We start from the raw sequence: 18,779 nt of genomic DNA, 5'->3' as shown, positions 1-18,779 counted from the left end.
ACATTTACGGCTATGACGGTACAGCGCTGTGATTTAGGTACGAAAAATTATACTTAGATCGGGTGGATAATTTTTATCTCCAATAGCAGAATGCTATAGAATCTATACATAGACAACTAGACAGGAACTGTAGATAAAAACTTTAATTACGAACAGCGGAACAACATCCCGCAGTGATGTAAGCCGTTTTGGACGACAGGCGTGCATATTATGCATATTAGAAATATTTGAGTAACAATAAATTTTGTCATTAGGTAATTAATAAAATAGCTAATAAATCATTAATAATAATTCAAATAGACAATATAAATAACCCATGCTACGAAATTACCAATATTACCGCGTGTACGAGTAATCGGGTAATCAAACAGCGCCCTCTATCTGATTATGCATTCCATACGCTCATTGCTCATCTAATAGTTTAAGATCTATGCATCTATTATAGCATAGATATAGCATCTACAGTATAGATAAACAACAAATTGACGGACAATTTCATGATTTTGTTAAAAAATCAATGAGGTAAACCTAAAAGTAATTAACGTCGTAGCACATGGTATTATGTATTAGGTATACACTTTTAACATAAATTATAATAAACCAAACTTAACTATATTAAATAAACGTTTAATCATATAATATCTAGTATTACTTTTTTTTTAAAGTTCGTAACATTATATACATCCGTAAGGTAACACATTTAATACGGTAAAGATTTATTGTGAGGGAGTCATATTAAAGGGCGTTAGCTCATTTTAGTTAGTTTTTGGGAATAATGTCCATTATGAACGTGGGAAATTATTTATTATATATTTAAGCTTTCAAATATAAATTACTTTTTTCATTAATATAAAGTTATGTTCATAGATAATTTAATATTATAACAATGCCAATAATAAAATATTTGGTCTTCCGGGTAATATTTGTATTATAATTTTATAAAAAAAAAAAAAATAATGTATTTATATTTAAAAAATAAAAATTTATTTTTCGTTTTTATAGTATGCAACAGCATACACAATGTGTAGGTATTACACACACACACACACACACACACACATATATATAATTTAAATGGTATATTTTTGTAGTGTTTGTATTTACTAATAAATTGTATATGTTTACATTATTTTTACATTAATATGCATAGTATTTTTGTGAGATAAGACAACAAAATCACAGACTTAAATTTTGTGTTTTTTATGATTAGATATGTTAAATTTCCATTCAAACTTATTATGAATAACTATTACTTTAAATAATTTTTAAAAACTTATCTTCAGATTCTTAAATATAACTATTTCTACGTAAATACATTAAACTTTTATGGTGGTAGCTGTTTTATTTCTCGGTAGAAAATACAATATAAGGAATGTTCCAACGACTAAAAAAAAATATTATATAAATACAGATATTATTATATTTCAGTTTTGAAATAATAACAACATTCAAACAAATTCAAAATGTACTTTTTTGTGTGTATTCGTGACTTCATGAAACATTATTTTTGTTCATTCGAGAGTTTTCTATGTTCATTATTTTAAAAATATGCTAATTTAAGAACATCCGGACAGTATACTTATGACACATCTATCTTAGAAAGCACATTTTCCGTTACAATAATAAAGTCTATAATTATTACGAGTATTTATGTTCCATTAGTAGGTTTTTAACATTATACGTAACGTGTATTGTATACGTCCTACAGCGTTGAGAAAATGTGAATATTTTCAAAAAGCTTAAAAAAATAATATCAACAATAATTATTATAGAAATATAAAAACAAACTGCATAATATTAAAGAAACACATAATATGCAATTCCTCATCGTTTTTTATTTTTTTTTTTTAAAAAATGTTAAAAACACTTAAAATAAATACAAATAAAACCAGTATTTATATATGTCTATGCTTTACCGACATTAAAACGTGCATGTATAATATTATTATGTATTATATACATACCAACGACCTTTATATTATTCAATCGGAGAAATGACGAGTATCAGACGTGATTATTATTAAAGCCAACTGTCGATTTTGGCCAATTTACATTATAAATGTCAACAAGAATGTCATTAAACCGTTAAAAAATTTTAAAAGTAAAATCGTACGATGTACTGCTGGAATAAAAATAAATTATATGGCCAATGGTCCAAGTCTTTGAAGCTGCTTTTATTAATAAATAAATAATTCTGTAATAGATTTTTTTTTTTTTTTTTTTATCAAGAATATGAATAGGCCAAGCTAGCATAGCTTAAGTATATCCTTTAAATAAGTATTATTTCATATAATAAATACCATTATTGCGCCAATTTGTTTCGTGGTGTTCAAATATTTTTACTGTTAATAGTTTATGATTAAAAAATAAAAATCAACTAAACAATTTATATGACAGTTATTTAATAAACTTCAATTTATTATCACACAATTTATTATCTCACATTTTTAGTTATACCATATAATATTGGTTTCTGTATTTTATAATTATTTAAGCTTCAAGAAAGCAGTTTTATTAGGCAGAACTGAGGATTTTGTTATAAATGCATTAAGTCTTATAGCTTATGAAAATCAAAGGAACGTCAATAAAACACGTTTGTAGCTTTCATTAAATACAAATTACATTTAAAAGGATAAGATTAAGGTAAATGTTCCGAAAACTCTGAAAACTTTTATCGTCTTTCAAATAGTAATAGATGACATTTATTATGTTCTTATGTTCTTAAATATTATTAGAGCAAGACAACATTCATTTTTTTTTTTAATATATAATATGAACATTTTACTCGTTGAAAGTTAAACGATTTTACTGGATACAAATCTTGGCTCTGGGATTGCAAATGTCAGAATTTGACGATGATGAAACAGACACATTAACAAAACTTATTTCATTTGATAGTAATTTAAACTTTCTTAATTCCCGAACGTAAAATACATGTTTTATTTGTTTAGATTTCTCCATTTTCTTTAGTCTAATACGTTTTTGACTACATAGAAAAAAAAAGAGAGAGAATTATTTTTATCCCATACATTTCTTTTGAAAATATGTACATAGCAGAAGTATTTAATATATTTGTTTTTGTAAATTTATAACACTTACAATATTAAAAAAAATATATAACGATAACGAGCAATTAACATTTTATATGTTAATAACATTTTCTTATATACTAATCGATATTAAGTCAAAAACTTCTGGTGAGAAATATTTAATAATTTATTTTTTTTTTTGTAAATTATCCTAGCCGTTTTGTAAAATCATATTTATATAATTATTAATCTTATATTTCATTTAGATTCCCTTTCATAACAATAAATTATATATGATGTATGTATACTAATGTCTTATGATGTATTTATTTGCTTCCCATGTAGGTAAATGGTTGGAAATATATTTGTATTTCATACATTGCTTTTTGATTTAATTATGTTTTTTGATTCATTAGACTTGGAAAATTTAGTTCATTAATTACATAACAATATTACCACATGCTTAAAAATATATGTGTTTTAATATAAATAAAAATTATATTTTATTAATCTTTCATTTAACTGTGATTTATTATAAGGTATAACAGAGATACGACCGTAAAATTTGTAATTTTAATTTTATTAAATATTTAGTTTTAGTTTTTACTATTGTCGCAGTTTTATGCAATTTCAGTATATATTTATAAAAAATAATAATAACAATAACGAATAATTAACTTAATTAACGCGTATTATGTAAAAACAATATAATAATTTGAAAAAGAAAGAATTTAATAAGCTTAGTTTAGCTTTTTTCAAGGATATTCATACTCGTAAAAATTAAGTGGATGATACAAATCATAAAAATATTAAAAATGATATCGAAAGGAATCGGCAGATTTGAGATATCTATAAAAAAAAATTCCAAGTGCTAAAAAATCTATCAATTTTATAAGTACTGATAAATTGTAATTTTTACTTTTCAAAAGTAAAAATTAAATCCAATTTTCTACAAGAAATCTTTATCAAAGTCAATAATCAGAGCATTTTTTGTATTAGAAAAAGTGTCTTCGGACACAAAAATTTAAAATTTAAATATACACATTATTGTTAAATCAATATCATTAATCGCTACGATAAAAAGAAAAAACTTTTATGTGGTTTATTAAATTGATTAAATAAATTTAGTTAGCAAATAGTAAGGTTTATTTGAAATGTGTATAATTATTTACAAATGAGCATACAGTCATTTAATTTTAAATAAAATATTTAAATGTACATAATAATGTACTTTATATTATTGTGATGTTATATTTCATTTGTTTATTATTATTATTATAGTAAAATATAATAAGATACATATCATAATAAACATAAATTATCAAGTTAATATTTAAACTCGTGATTAATTAATTATATTTTATGTTTTTATAATATAGTTAAGCAACCATATATATCTAGTACCTACCTATATAAAATATTGTATAATAATTCGCAGATTTACATTTTTTATGAAAACCGTTTTTCACGCTTTTTTTGTATTAATTATTATAAATGATTGAAATAAGTATGTGCGATTTTTATTTTTTCCATTTCGAACTAAAAAAATGTATAAATGGGACCGGAAGCACCACACTTTTTTCAAATCTAATAATATATATTTCAGAACACCGGAAATGGTTAAATAATACACATATTATAATTCTATCATGATTTCTGCCAGTATAAAAATAAAACTCATCTAATGGAAACTTAAAAAAAGTTTTTGATTTTGTCGATTAGTGCTATTGTTAATAAAATCGATTAATCGAATAAATATTACGTTGGCTGTCGTAAATTTCCTGGTAATAAATTGTAATCGAAACTGCTACCATCCGTAAAATATTCTTTACCAAACTACCGGAGATACTGATCATATTTCGACTGAAATTTTCAAGTTATTATAGTAGTGGTCGTAAAATTGTACTGTTTGGAAATAAACAAAAACAATTTATTATATTATATAGGTACCTTTTGTTGAAATGCGGTCAACTATTTTTTTTTCTTTTTTTAATTCCAGTAATACCAAATTTAATAACTTACAAAGAACCTCAAATTAAACTTACAATAATTATTAGGTATGAATATTAAAATAAAGAATTTTTAACTACTAAATAATGAAATTTTACAATATTCTATCTAGGAATAATCATTATACATTAACGTAGCTTATTTATCTTTATTTTTAAAATATCTTAACAATTTATAAGAAACCTTGTATTAAAATTGTTAAGCTTTTTAACTAAATGAAAAAACGCGTATTGACATACATAGAAAAAAAAAAGCTGAAAACAATTGAAGATGACCTATGCAAAGACAATTAAACTTTTTGGTAAACAAGGTTACCTAATAATTTTATTTAATTGACTTGGTAGATTAGATTAAAATTGAAATTAAGTGACTCTTAACTACTGATGAATAAAATAAACTTAATATAATGCCATTAAAATTATTTTAAAAAATCAGTTGTTTTGATTATTTTACAAAATAGTAATGTTTATTTATAAATATACATTTAATTAAAATGTCTTATTGCACTTACGTGTATAAATTGTAATAATTATATATTTATAATAGAAATATAATATAATTATAATATATATTATTTATTACGTTATATTATTTTTCTTAAGTTTTAAATTATTAATCATTTTTTATTTTATTATTATTATTATTTCCCAACCTATTTAACATTTAAATTACTATAAAGAAAAAGAATAATAGTAAATAATGGTAACTGAATAAATGTGTTTATACTCCAGGGTTTTTCATTTAAAATAACAAAATATTATCGTTGTTATAACATGCATCCAACATTAACAATTTAGAGTGGTTTTAGGGTTGTGTCACGTGTGCAGTAGTGTGTCACTGCGTGTAATGTACATATTATTATACCTTGTCTAATACATTTATTGTTGTTTGGTTTTTATCAATGATTGCATGTTTTACGTGTAATATTTTTTATATTAATTTTGAATATCTTTTCACAGTACCTCCGCAGAAACCAGTCATCTTGAGCGAATATAACGAAGAGATAGAGCACACAGGACCGTACTTCGAGGGCGACCGGGTGAAATTGACGTGCATGGTATCCGGAGGTAATATCATTTTTATCAATTTTTTAATATTTCATATAATACAGTTATAATGTAACTTATTATGGCTCTAAACATTAATTTATTAATTAAAATAATCATTACTAAAAAACATCAAAATATAAGATATTATGTATTAGTTGACGAATCACGATAAATGAAGTGTACACGATGAAAAATCTAGAATCGTGCTTCGATGTAGATACACTGGTTGTGTAATACCTATATAATTAATCATTTAAAAAGAAACTCAATCACGTTGGTTAAATAATTTAAAAAATTAAAATGCTTTAAACGTATGTGCAAATACATGCACCCTGATAAATAAATTTATACAAAAACTAAAAATAAAAACGCAAAAAATACGATAGATGAGACTGATAATTTAATTTCTTCTCTTCGTTTAACGTGTATTGTTTAATTTTAAATAATCGCGAATGTAAATTTGTAGTATATAATATATATCAAACAAGATTTATAATTTGATTTCACGATTATTATAGTTGGGAATCATGTGTTTAATTTATACAGTTCACCACGGATAATTATAATTATGACCGTGATGGAATTCTACCATTTTCTACTATGCCATATAATGCAGTGTTCAAATTTCTCGCTGATATAAATTACTTAACAAATAAAACATTATTATATACGATCGTGTTATTATGTAAAAAGAATAGTTTTTCGCAACACATAAGGTAAGTTAAGATTATTACGTATTCATTACATACTACAGCTAGTCGCATAAACTTTATAATATGTAACTTAAAGTTGGATTAATATTTGTTAAAAGTTTTATCATTTATAACGTATGTCAGGAAAAGTGCGAAGAAGCATAAAATTTGTATACTTTATAATATGCGATCTTGTCAAAAACTTATAGAGTTGAGTTACTTTGTTATAAATTGTTAATCACTACAAAAAAATGTATTCGAGAAAAAATAGGTTACACTGTTAACGAAAAGAATTTAGATTAAAGTGTGCAGTATATTATATCGTATAAGGTGAGCAATTGTTTTAAGTATTCCACTGTTTACAGTAGTAAATTATTTACTATTACTTCCGAGTTACTATGAATTATGGCATTAAAAAAAAAAAAAAAGTGATTTATACAAATTAATAAATCCATGGTCTCTGATTAAAATCACGAATACAATGTTTAAAAGAAAAATATTTTAAATAGATTTAGTATAATATAATCATAAAACAATTATTTTACAAATTCAAGTTATTAATTTAAACTACAACTCGCACAAAAATGAAATATGTAAACATTTTACATGCACATTTTTTATTTAATTTAATTCTATAACCTAAACATTCAAAATGAAAATTACGTATGGTAGTTTATTAAAAATAAAAATTCTGTTTCTTCAACTTTTATTTCAAGTATGTTAGCAGCTATTGGGGCAACGTCATTGTTTTAGTTTCATATTTAAATATTTAATTATGTTCTTGAGAAATACGATAAATCATTAAATATTCAGGCTATATTTATGATTTATTATATCATTTGATGAAATAAATTACTTAATGTATTTTTTTTCACTTCTAAATTCTTAAATTTCTTTCAAACTGTAATTTGTTTAAATAAGAAGTTTATATATAGATTATTTTAAATTACAAATATATTGTTTTTTATTTATTTCCTTACAAAACATGTGTAAATATACTACACTTAATCGTCAAATAAGATCCAAAAATTGTAAGTCAAGATAACAACAATCATTTTTAAACACCTTTTTTAAACGAAAATGAAAGAAAAAATTAATGTATAAACTAGAAAAAAATATCTAAAAAGTGGATGTTGAATAATTCATTGTAGAATAGATCAAAAACTAAATTGTTGGTCAAATTTATAATAATTCAGATATATTATAGTGTATATTTCTGATATAAAAACTAAAAATGATAGGTTGTTTTATTTATAAAACGAAAAAAAAATGATCAGTGGGTAATAAAAAATAAAATACTCAAAGAATTTTCTATTACAGAAAAAAAAATTATGTATTTGAAAAATTGTTTTATAAATGATTACTATAAGCATTGTGGATAATATAATAATCAAATAAAAATGTACTATACATACAAATCTAATATCCTAAGTTTAAAATTTCAATAGATAATTACAATAAATTATTATAACTGTTATAACTTGTAAGTATTAAATAATTTGTATAACTTAGTGGTGAATCTATATATTTTTAAGTAGCTTGTTTGAAATTCGACTTCTAATAAATATCTAAATCATTAGAAAACCTTTTTTGTGGTCATAAATGAGAAATTTATGAATTATATGTGCGATGATTCAAAAAAACAAACAAAATGTATACATATATATACCTATAAAATATTAGTTCAAACAATGTGAAAGAAATGTTTCAAATATACAAACATTTATCCAGAAAACAATTTAAATGATAAAATAACCATTTAATTTATCTTGTTACTAAATAAAAAAAATAAAGAATAACATAAGTTTTACTATTATTATAATATATCAAAATGATGAATAAAAAAATAATCAAAAACCACAATTCAATTGTTCCCGCATTTGAAATTCAGAGCTGATCGAAGGAACTATTTGGTCTACAGTGGCTTTCCCTTTTTTCGAAAACAATTTTTAGGATAGTAAAAGTGTTGCATATAACCTTATCAATTGATTGGGAATTGAACAAAGCTCATATTTTATAAAGGTCAAATTTCGTAGTAATTTAAAAAAACTCATTGGAAAAACTGTAAAGAGCATAATATATATAGCATACCCATTTTTAATAAAATCTCGTCCACTTTTAAGTAAACTGATCTCCCTTTAAAGTCAATTTTAAAATACGACGATTTATTATTATTTTCAAATTTAAAATAAGAAAATACTTTAAACTGGATTTCATTGAAGTGAGCGCTAAGGAAACAATTGACTAACATCTTATGCGCTATGCCTGTAATCTTTATTGTACTATCCGCTTTTACATTTGTGTATTAACTTCGAGATACAAACTATTTGTATTGTGTTGTTAACATAAACAATTATACTGAAACAAATATGAAATAATAATTTGCAATAGTAGGAGATAAGGAAGGAAATTGTAACATTACTCAGATTTATGGTTTTCATTGAATAACGACAATGATTGTATAATCAAAGACGAAATGTATTATCTTAATTTAATACCATTTAGTTCAAAATATATTATCAGATATTAAGTTATGTTTTCCGAAATGAAATTAGACTTGTGAAATTAAAAATATAGAAAATAATATGTATATTATATAATTGAGTAAATTATGGCAAAACTTATTTTACAACGTCGTAATATTTTCCATAGTTCAAAAGAAGTATATGTGATTCAACGAGGCATATTATAAAAAAAATAATCAAATATAACTAATAATAATTGTGGTCGTTTTTAATTCACGTTGCTTCGTCTTAAAAATAATATGATTCAGTTATTTTCTAAAGTTATCTGACACCGACAATAATTGACATTATTTACAATTTATATTAATTTTAACTGTACCAATTAACAATATATTAATGACAATGTTGTTTATCTTTGTTAATTTCAAAATTCCATATAAAAATAAAAAGATGAATTTCCAAACTCAGTAAAATTAAATTAATTTATTTGCAACTGCATTATGTTTAACTTAATAAGTTTATTATATCAAGGAGTCCCTAAAATAAAAACATTATCTAAACTTGTGTACTTATTAAAACTTATTACCTAACCTATGTTTTATAGAACTTTACAACCTCTTACTACTAGACTTAGAACCTAAAAACTTATTTTACCTATTCATAATATTTATTTTCATATTTAAAACTACAAAATTTACATACTTAACGTAAAACAAAAATGTAAATAGGTGTAAAAATGTTATACATTGATTATCAATTATTATAAATATATTTTTAAACGAGAAAATGAGATGAATGGATAAATGCTTGTCAAATAAGCATAATACTTTGTATTTAATTATAAATAAAATATTATAAAATAGACTTTATATTTTTAACTTGAATAAACAATCAAAATGAAATAATATATTAAATTCTTGAATAAAATAAAGCGCATAAGTTAATAAAATCAAGTGCATATATACAATGTATTATTTCAGAAAAGGTATTATTTAACTTGTACCTAATATGTTTATTCTTTGATTATATTTGTATAGTATAGTATAAATATTAAATATATTATCTAATGCTATGTGATATAGTTTTCTTATTATAATAATATTTAATAATGTAATTAATACATTTTATGAATTTAGGTGTATATTTTAATGTACCTATAATCTTATAAAATATAATTTTATTTGTTTAAACATTGCAATCACAATCTTGTACATTAACAACTAATGATTGGTTATTTAGATATTTAAACCAAAATAGAAAATATTTAATTGTATTTAATAAATTAAATTTACTTTACATAATACATTTTTTTTAATGTACAAATGTGTATTGCAAATTACAAAAATTATTGGGATATTTATTAATTATTTTTAAAAACCCTGCTAAAAAATGTAGTATATTATAATGATTAACAGTTGTTTCATGTTTTCAAAACTATACATAATTGAACCCGTCGTTCGTCGTAATTAGTAAGATTCTTATAATAAAAATCTACTTTGTAATTTTATTTTAACCGGAAATGTAATATGTCAACATATAACATTGATAAATACAAATATTTATTAACATATTGGTACTGTGTATAATATACACATATTATAGTTTTACTGACCTTAAAATAATCATTTGATATTTCAAACTTTCAAAGTCCTATTTACTGACCAACAATAATAATTCTATTTATCATTAAATATAGCAAATAGGTAGTTTTTCATTAATCAATAAATATACGTCTACTACAAAATCAGGTGAGCAGACAATTTTTAATGAAAAGTGATTTGTGAAGTAACAACAATTTACAGTAAAATGCTAAATATTAATTTTGCTGGAATGTATTTTAAAATATTTTGTAAAAGCAAGACAAATGTTGTAGATAATAATTATTAATCAAATTGTACCAGCTGACATCAAAGTTTAGCTTCTCGCTGAAATTGCATACCTTCCATTTGCTTCCACGTCGTTTATTTAAACAAAAACACAATTTACGATTCAAATAATGTGTCTAACGAAAGCATCATCTTCGAAGTTTCGTCTTCCCCTTAAGATATCTCAAACTCATTTAAATTTTAAATTAGCCTACCATACAGCCATATTTCAATAGTTATCACTTATCAATCACACTGAATAAATTAAGGAAATAAATTCGTATACATCGTAGTTTGACTTATAGAAATGTTATGATTTGTGAAGTGGCTATAAAATCGCGGTGTTTTGTTATTATTTATTAAATATGCATCATTTTTACATATCACAAAAAAAAAATACAAGTTTGGAATCACAATAGAATTAACTTCCATTGCGTATTCTTTGATGTAACAAAATAAAAATCACTAAAATAAATTCGCATATAAAGCTTCATTTATGTATTCTTCTACCATAGATTTTTCTGTTATTTGAGAAAAAAATTGAAGTGTCTATATTTTTCATTGACGTGGTTATGTATAATACCTTACATTAAGGGAACGGATTCAATTCATTTTTCGTTTCAGTTATTCGTTATTTTTGTGCATTTAACTTTTAAATATAATTAACCTAAATAGGTGACAGAATTCATCTAGAAGTATAAACTGATAACAATTTGGTTTCATAGAATGGAAACAGAGTCTATTTGCAAAAACGAGTTTTTATATTATGTTGTGTTAAGTATTTTGTACACAAGTGTAGATTCGAGAATCTTCATAAATTCAGTCATAATCCAAGATTGCCGTGAAAATACAAACAACTTCAAATTATAATATATTATACGAAACAGTGTAGGTGGTATTATCGGACGCGTCTATTATATCTATTCAATTTAAGTTTTTTTATGATTTTGTATTTCATGAAATATATTAATTAATGGAAAAAAAATAGTGAGCAAAATGTATAAAATCGTATTTGGTTGTCCTTCCAGTTTTATTTTTTGTTATGTATTTTTTTTTATGAAAATCCGAGAATGGTATTTTATACAATTCTATAGCTAGAGAATCACGATTTGAAATTTGTCAAGCGTTCATAATACTGCCGATAGAGGAAAATGACTGGGAGAGTTATCAATCAAGCATGGATTTCACCAGTGCCCGGCAGTTTTAAAACAACCAATTTATTCCACCTATTACAAATTTATACCTGTTACCGTCTACATCGTTAACTTATTAATTAATATAATATTTACATTTGATATGAGTTTTATTTAATTCTATAAATATACTACATTACTAAATGCATTATAAATACTAAATATAACTTAATATAATTGCTTGATAAAAATGCTATTCATTCACTGATTTATAACTGTTAAGATAACTATTTGTTATTAAGTTTTTTAATGAGTTCAATTAAAAAATATTAGTCATATAAATAATATAATTAAGTGTCAACTAAATTAGCAATAACGTATACTATGTCAATATTTGAAGACAATTTATGTAACTATAATTTGATATTTTTGCTGTGGAAGTTTTCATATTTCCTCAGTTGGCATGTTTTTGTTTTTTATTAGCATAAAAAGCAATATGCATTGGTATTATCTTGAGCTACCTAACCTTACAGCTTCAAAGTGGTTATATCGAAAGGTTAACTTGCTGGTAAATTCATAAAAATATCCTTGGTATCTCTGCGTGTTTTTGGAAACACATAAGTACTGCTTATATTATACATTTTATTGTTCCTCAATTATTCATTATACTTATGGAAATTTATTGTTTTCGTACTATCCTGTACTGCGTCTATATTCCATTATTTTTAACTGCAATGACTATAGTTAATAATAGATCTCTTCCTTATCAAACATTGCGTTGTATTGCAGTTTAACTCCTGGTCGAGTAGTTTAGTAATTTATAACGTCTAATAATCGTGTCGATCTAATATCTGTCACATCGAATACCGAGAACAGATACATTACTAATAAATGAAAAGGGTGAGGATCAAAACTGTAAAATCAGTAGCCTAAGAATTCAGTTTCCCATAACTGTTTTACTGTTACAAATCACCACGTGAATTTTTAAGTAGTATTTCGCACAGTTTTGGGCTTTAGTTCAAAAAATAAAAATATCTTACTAAACACTACAGTAAAAATATCTTTTTCTAACACAATATGGACCGGTACTCTTTTATCACAGCGTAGTGATTGTCGGTTGAGAACCACTGTCTTAGATAACATCATATACAAATTGCATTCCAAATACTTGGATAGATTTACCCCTTCATCGTAACCTTCTTGTGAAATTCAATTTACAGATTTTTTTTATTCCCCCAAGGATTTGGCGTATATTACTTTATGCGTTCATTTCTCTTCGAGTAGGTACACGACGACGTGCGAAGGCGATGGTTTTTTTTATGACTGACAGCATTTGCCGGTAGTAAAAAATATTCAAAATGAAACAAAATAATAATAAGACAGTTGACTATATTATATAGTTTACAAAGAAATCTATGCTTGTTTGTACTTATCAATCGCACAATCGACGTATTATAATATTTGCTATTAAGAACATTTATATTTCTAACCAAATGAAGCTATCTTATCTTATATCAATATTTTAAAATTTAAATACTTTTTATAACTAACCAACTAATTATTTTAAGATAAAGTGTGTTTAATTTTAATATAATCATCATATATACATTTGAATTTACTTAACTTGGTCCACAGCATAATATATAATATTATACCTATAAAATATATTAACATAGTAAATGTAAACATTTATGAAAACAACAATCTCTCTGTAAAATATTAATTATAATGAAATTAAAGTATACCGTACAGTTTACGTAGTCGTGGTGTATGCCTATAAAAGTTTTACCCTTACTAGGTAACAAAGTGTGCAGAGATTACAATTGGTTGTAAAAATGACCCATCATTATAGAATAATATTTACAACATTAATCAGTTGAAGATACTTTGGGTAATTTGTAATTTTAATTAGTTAAATAAGGAATATTTAATCAATAAAATATTGTTTTACAATACTATTTATGTTGATTAAATATTATAATGTCTATAGCTCGAACAAAACAAAATGCAAATATTTAATAAAGAGGACTATTTTGATTATGGTTTAGTGAACAAATAGCCGCAATAAAAATATTAAAAATTAATTTGAAATGATACGGATGGTAAAATGTATTTAAACTAAAAATTTTACAATAATAATTATAGAGTATTAACTAATAACATAGGTTTTGGATTATTTGAAACATAAGTTGGACTTCGAATATTATCATTATGGAAAATCCATTTGGCCACAAGCAATTGTCCACCGTCTAAAGATAATGGTCTCCTTTATATTTATTATATAGACAATCTGTACGGTAAATAACGTGTATTCCTTTGTCACGACTTCTACATTATCTTCTACATTTGTATTCATGTCCTCGTACAATCAGTTCATGTGGCAATTTAAAACCATTATGGAATTAAAAACGATTTTTGCTTTACTATATGGTCCAGTAGACCATTCGAGAAAACGAAACAAAAACTAGTTTTAGTGACACCACACTGGTAATTATTATTTATTTTTGTCATTTGGTTAGTGTTTATTTTTGTTAAAATACCTAGCAAACTACTATGGATTTTTGCTTACGTCCTGGATGCCGTATACAATTACCTGTTTAATGCAATGTATATATTTTATTGTGTTTCTAATAATAAACAGATTTAAAACTGATACTTAACTGACTCAAATGGAAATGATTCTATTATCATAATGTTTAATATATAAGAAAAACACGTATTTGTTGAATACAAACCAATAATACAACAACTTAATTATATTCAATAATGTCTTCTGAAAATGTTATTGAAATTGTGCATAGTAAAATATGATGATGTAGTTTGAAACCACTCGAAACATTATATTGTTATAAAAATAAGACGAAAATGAAAATTAATTTGTTTTTTCTTTGAGCTCGACTGTATTTTTTTTAATTAACCATCATTGAGCGCATTTGTTTGTTTTATATTAACGTTATAATGCTGTATTATTGACATAAAATATTCAGATGACATAAATTATATTAATTTTATTATCAAGTCCTAGGAGACTAAAAGTTTAATTAAAATACAATGTATTTAAAATTCGTCTAGTGACCAACAACTCTAAATTTATATTGACGTCATAATTTAGAAAATATTAATTATAGAGCTTAAAATTACTATTGCTTAAATTATCGTTGTACTAAAAACTGAGTTTTGTATCATACATAGGCCATAATTCAATACTAAACGTCTTATAGAAGGTTTTATTATTTATTTATTGTATTATTCAAAAGTACGAAAACATTTCAAATTTAACCCATCTTGATATTTTGATTCGTTTGTAGAAGACGTCTCACCTCGTTTTATAAACAACGAACACGTTCGGGTTCGTCCGAATGCGTCCCGGCAATGGAGGGCGCCGAAGACGCGGCGAAGAATTCTGTTAGAGTTGAATAATTGAGGCTGACGTTTTACAAAAGGGCCGGAAGAGAATCGCGCGAAATGGTCGTTCTTGTTAGCACATTAACGGGTATAAACGAAATATTCCTCGGACGAGGAGAAGAAGGGTAACGGCGGTGTGACGAAGGCGCAAAAGAAGAGGGTGGCTGGTTTTAATATAAATAGCCGAAATTATTTATTTCGCTGGTATAACATTGCTCGTTAAAATCCGGTAGGTACTCGGGAATTTTTGACAACTTGAAGAGCAAAGTAAAAAAAAATAACAATGATCATAAAAATAATAACAACAACAACGGAACGATGTGAAGCGATACGGTTTTTGAGCATGTTAATTTTCGCATTCGGCCGCGTCAATCGTAAATATTATGCGTAAGTGGTATCGCCGTCTGCAGACTACGTAGGTAAATCACTCGTAGGCCGTGTTGTACGGATTTTACATTAAACCATCGGGTTAGGAATAACTCTTTCTCCGATGACGAGTGTTTAAGACTTATTCAATTATTAAAAATAATACATTTCTTTTTTTTTTTGTTTGTTTTTTTTTTTTTTTTTTCATAAACGTATTTAAAATAATGAAACCAATCACGATAATACGAGATTTTAAAAGTAAAATAATACACCATTAATTTTCTCAAAACAAACGGAATGTTAAAATTTAGGAGGGCATCGTTTTATTCTGACGGTTTTTTTTTTTTGTTTTTTTAATAAACAAGATAAACAAAGAACTGTATTTCCTTTGTCGGAATAAATGAATGATTATCAATAAACCTCGTTTTAAATTTACAAAAGTAATAGTATTACAATGAGGTCTTTAATTACATTTATATGAGTCGTTATACATTTCGATAGTATTTTTTAAAACGTAAATTATTACATTTTTAATAATACTTGATGTTATAGCGATAATTTGATTAAAAACTTCTAGATTCGGGATTCTTTTAACGCTTATATGGATCACAAAAAACAGTAAATTGCAATGCAGTTTTGTATAGACATCAATCATTTTCTATTATAAATTAAACAATGTAATATGAGTTCACTACTTTTATGTCGACTAGGCTTAAGTGAACAAGTATTATATTTCGTGATTTTCGTAGAATTTTGGAATAAGTATCTACTTCACTCTGGAAAAATGAACATCGATCAACCTAATTCTGAGTGGTAACTTCTACTCCAATCAAAATATTGCAAACAGATAAAATAAAATAAAAACTCAACATGTTTTGGTTTTATCTATGATTTGCATTTTTGACTTATATAATACGTACGATGTATTAATTATTACACACTTAGTTGTGATGGGTCCTTTTAATTTTCTGACATTGAAAAATATCCCAAAATAACATGTTTAGAGTGATGTACAGAAAATTCAACTGATAAATAATTATAATATTATACTTCCAATTATAACTCTTCTAGGTTTTAGAAATTATTATAGTCTTACGCCGTGTTTTTTTTTTTTTTTTTTAGTGGAAATGTTTTACATATTTTATTCCCTCCGGTTAGCTCGTGCACGATGAGCCGTTACAACACAAATCGATTATTTCGATATTTTGTCGAATTCGTATAAATCGAATCAAATACTTTTCAACGTTACCCTCCGGCTATATTTCACAATATGCCGTGCGTATACGTACGATGTCATTGTAATCGAGCGAATGAAATATGATTATTTTTGTTCGTACGAATACACTAGCGACATATTACGTACACCGACCGAGGCTACCGGATCTGACCGAACGTTTCCTAGTAAATCGGGTTATATGGTCGCAGGGGGCCTATAACAATAGGTATATATGTAATATACGTATTTGCTCGAAGAAATCGAAAAATGACGTCCGGATGAAAATCTTTAGTCGTCTCGGGCTACTCGTATATATTTATTTCTGTACCGCACGCGCGTCAGCTATCGAGAAATTTAGCCACCACCCTCGCACGTCGTGTACGTGTATTACATTAGCGTTGGCAATCGATTGCTGTGAAACGTAATAATATTTTTCAACTAATCTGGAGAACTGGCTGAACCATTTTACAACAATTTCCGGAGACATTCGATTCTTCTATACACTGCACGTCATAGTCTTTTTGCATGTAACGTTCATTACTCGTGTGCTCTTTGCGTGCACCATGCATACATGTGGCGGTTCAACAGACATGATCACTTCCCCGTACTATATAACAATGAATTTATCTGAATTTTTATTTTTCAACCTTCTAAATATACACTAACGTAATATGTGTAGCGTATTCGAATACAATAATAATATTACTATGGCGAGTCGGTAATGCGCGATGAAACATCCAAATGTTCAAACGGATCGAATCATTATCTACACAATAATATAAGAAACTTGATTTATATTTAAATTAATAACAAACAAAAGTCGAGATACGAACAATTAATTTGTGCTCTATAGTATTTCGATCAAAACATATTAAGACCGACAATCGTGCATGAGTGAACTAACATGTGAATGAGGTTTTGAATATAACTAATATTAATAGTCTGATATTTAGACTTTAAAGGATAATCCTTTGAATTTGTATACTTACCAATATATAAGAAAATATTCTAAATTAGGTTTTAAAGTTCATTAGATTAAGTTTATCAAATAAAACAAAATCATTACTACTGTTGTATACAAATACTGAATCACACACAGCTTCCTTGCCCAGATTCTAATTTTGGTTTTTCACGACAGTTGAAAAATAGTCAACAACACGTGATTTTTAAAGTATCAAATCGAGAAAAGTCGTTGATAACGTACGTCGAATTAAAGGAAGATCGCATGTTTCATTTTCTCACTATTTCCACTTAGATACCGTAACAGAAGTACTTTAGTTTATTCGAAAATGATCGCTCTGCAAGGAAACGTGGCATATTTGAAATCTGATAAAATACGTTTTTTATCGAAAATTTACTCGACTTTAGTCTGTCACAATACGTAAGACTTACGGTTTTCTACGATGTACTAAACCTTATGCTGTCACTGATCTACTTCCGTGTACCTTATTGTTGGGTATTCGTAAACCACCTAGAGATAATAATATTTCTTGCGTCAGTTACGCTCTAGCTAAAGGTGCACTGACACACATGCGTTGAACAGCTGCTT

The 18,779-nt window shown here is 25.4% G+C and overlaps 1 protein-coding gene across 1 annotated transcript in view; it reads left to right on the top strand.

Moving 5' to 3' along the window:
* LOC114130544 (uncharacterized) overlaps positions 1–18,779 on the top strand; it is a 489,967-nt gene that overhangs the window by 417,581 nt on the left and 53,607 nt on the right. Inside the window, exon 4 of the mRNA XM_050206770.1 lies at positions 5,999–6,106. Coding sequence (XP_050062727.1) covers positions 5,999–6,106 — 108 coding nt within the window. The remainder of the gene's footprint in view (positions 1–5,998; positions 6,107–18,779) is intronic.

This window comes from Aphis gossypii, chromosome X (assembly GCF_020184175.1).
Source record: "Aphis gossypii isolate Hap1 chromosome X, ASM2018417v2, whole genome shotgun sequence".
Classification (NCBI taxonomy): Eukaryota; Metazoa; Arthropoda; class Insecta; order Hemiptera; family Aphididae; genus Aphis; species Aphis gossypii.
The sequence above is the reverse complement of the archived record's forward strand: the minus strand, read 5'-3'. Positions and strand labels throughout refer to the sequence as shown.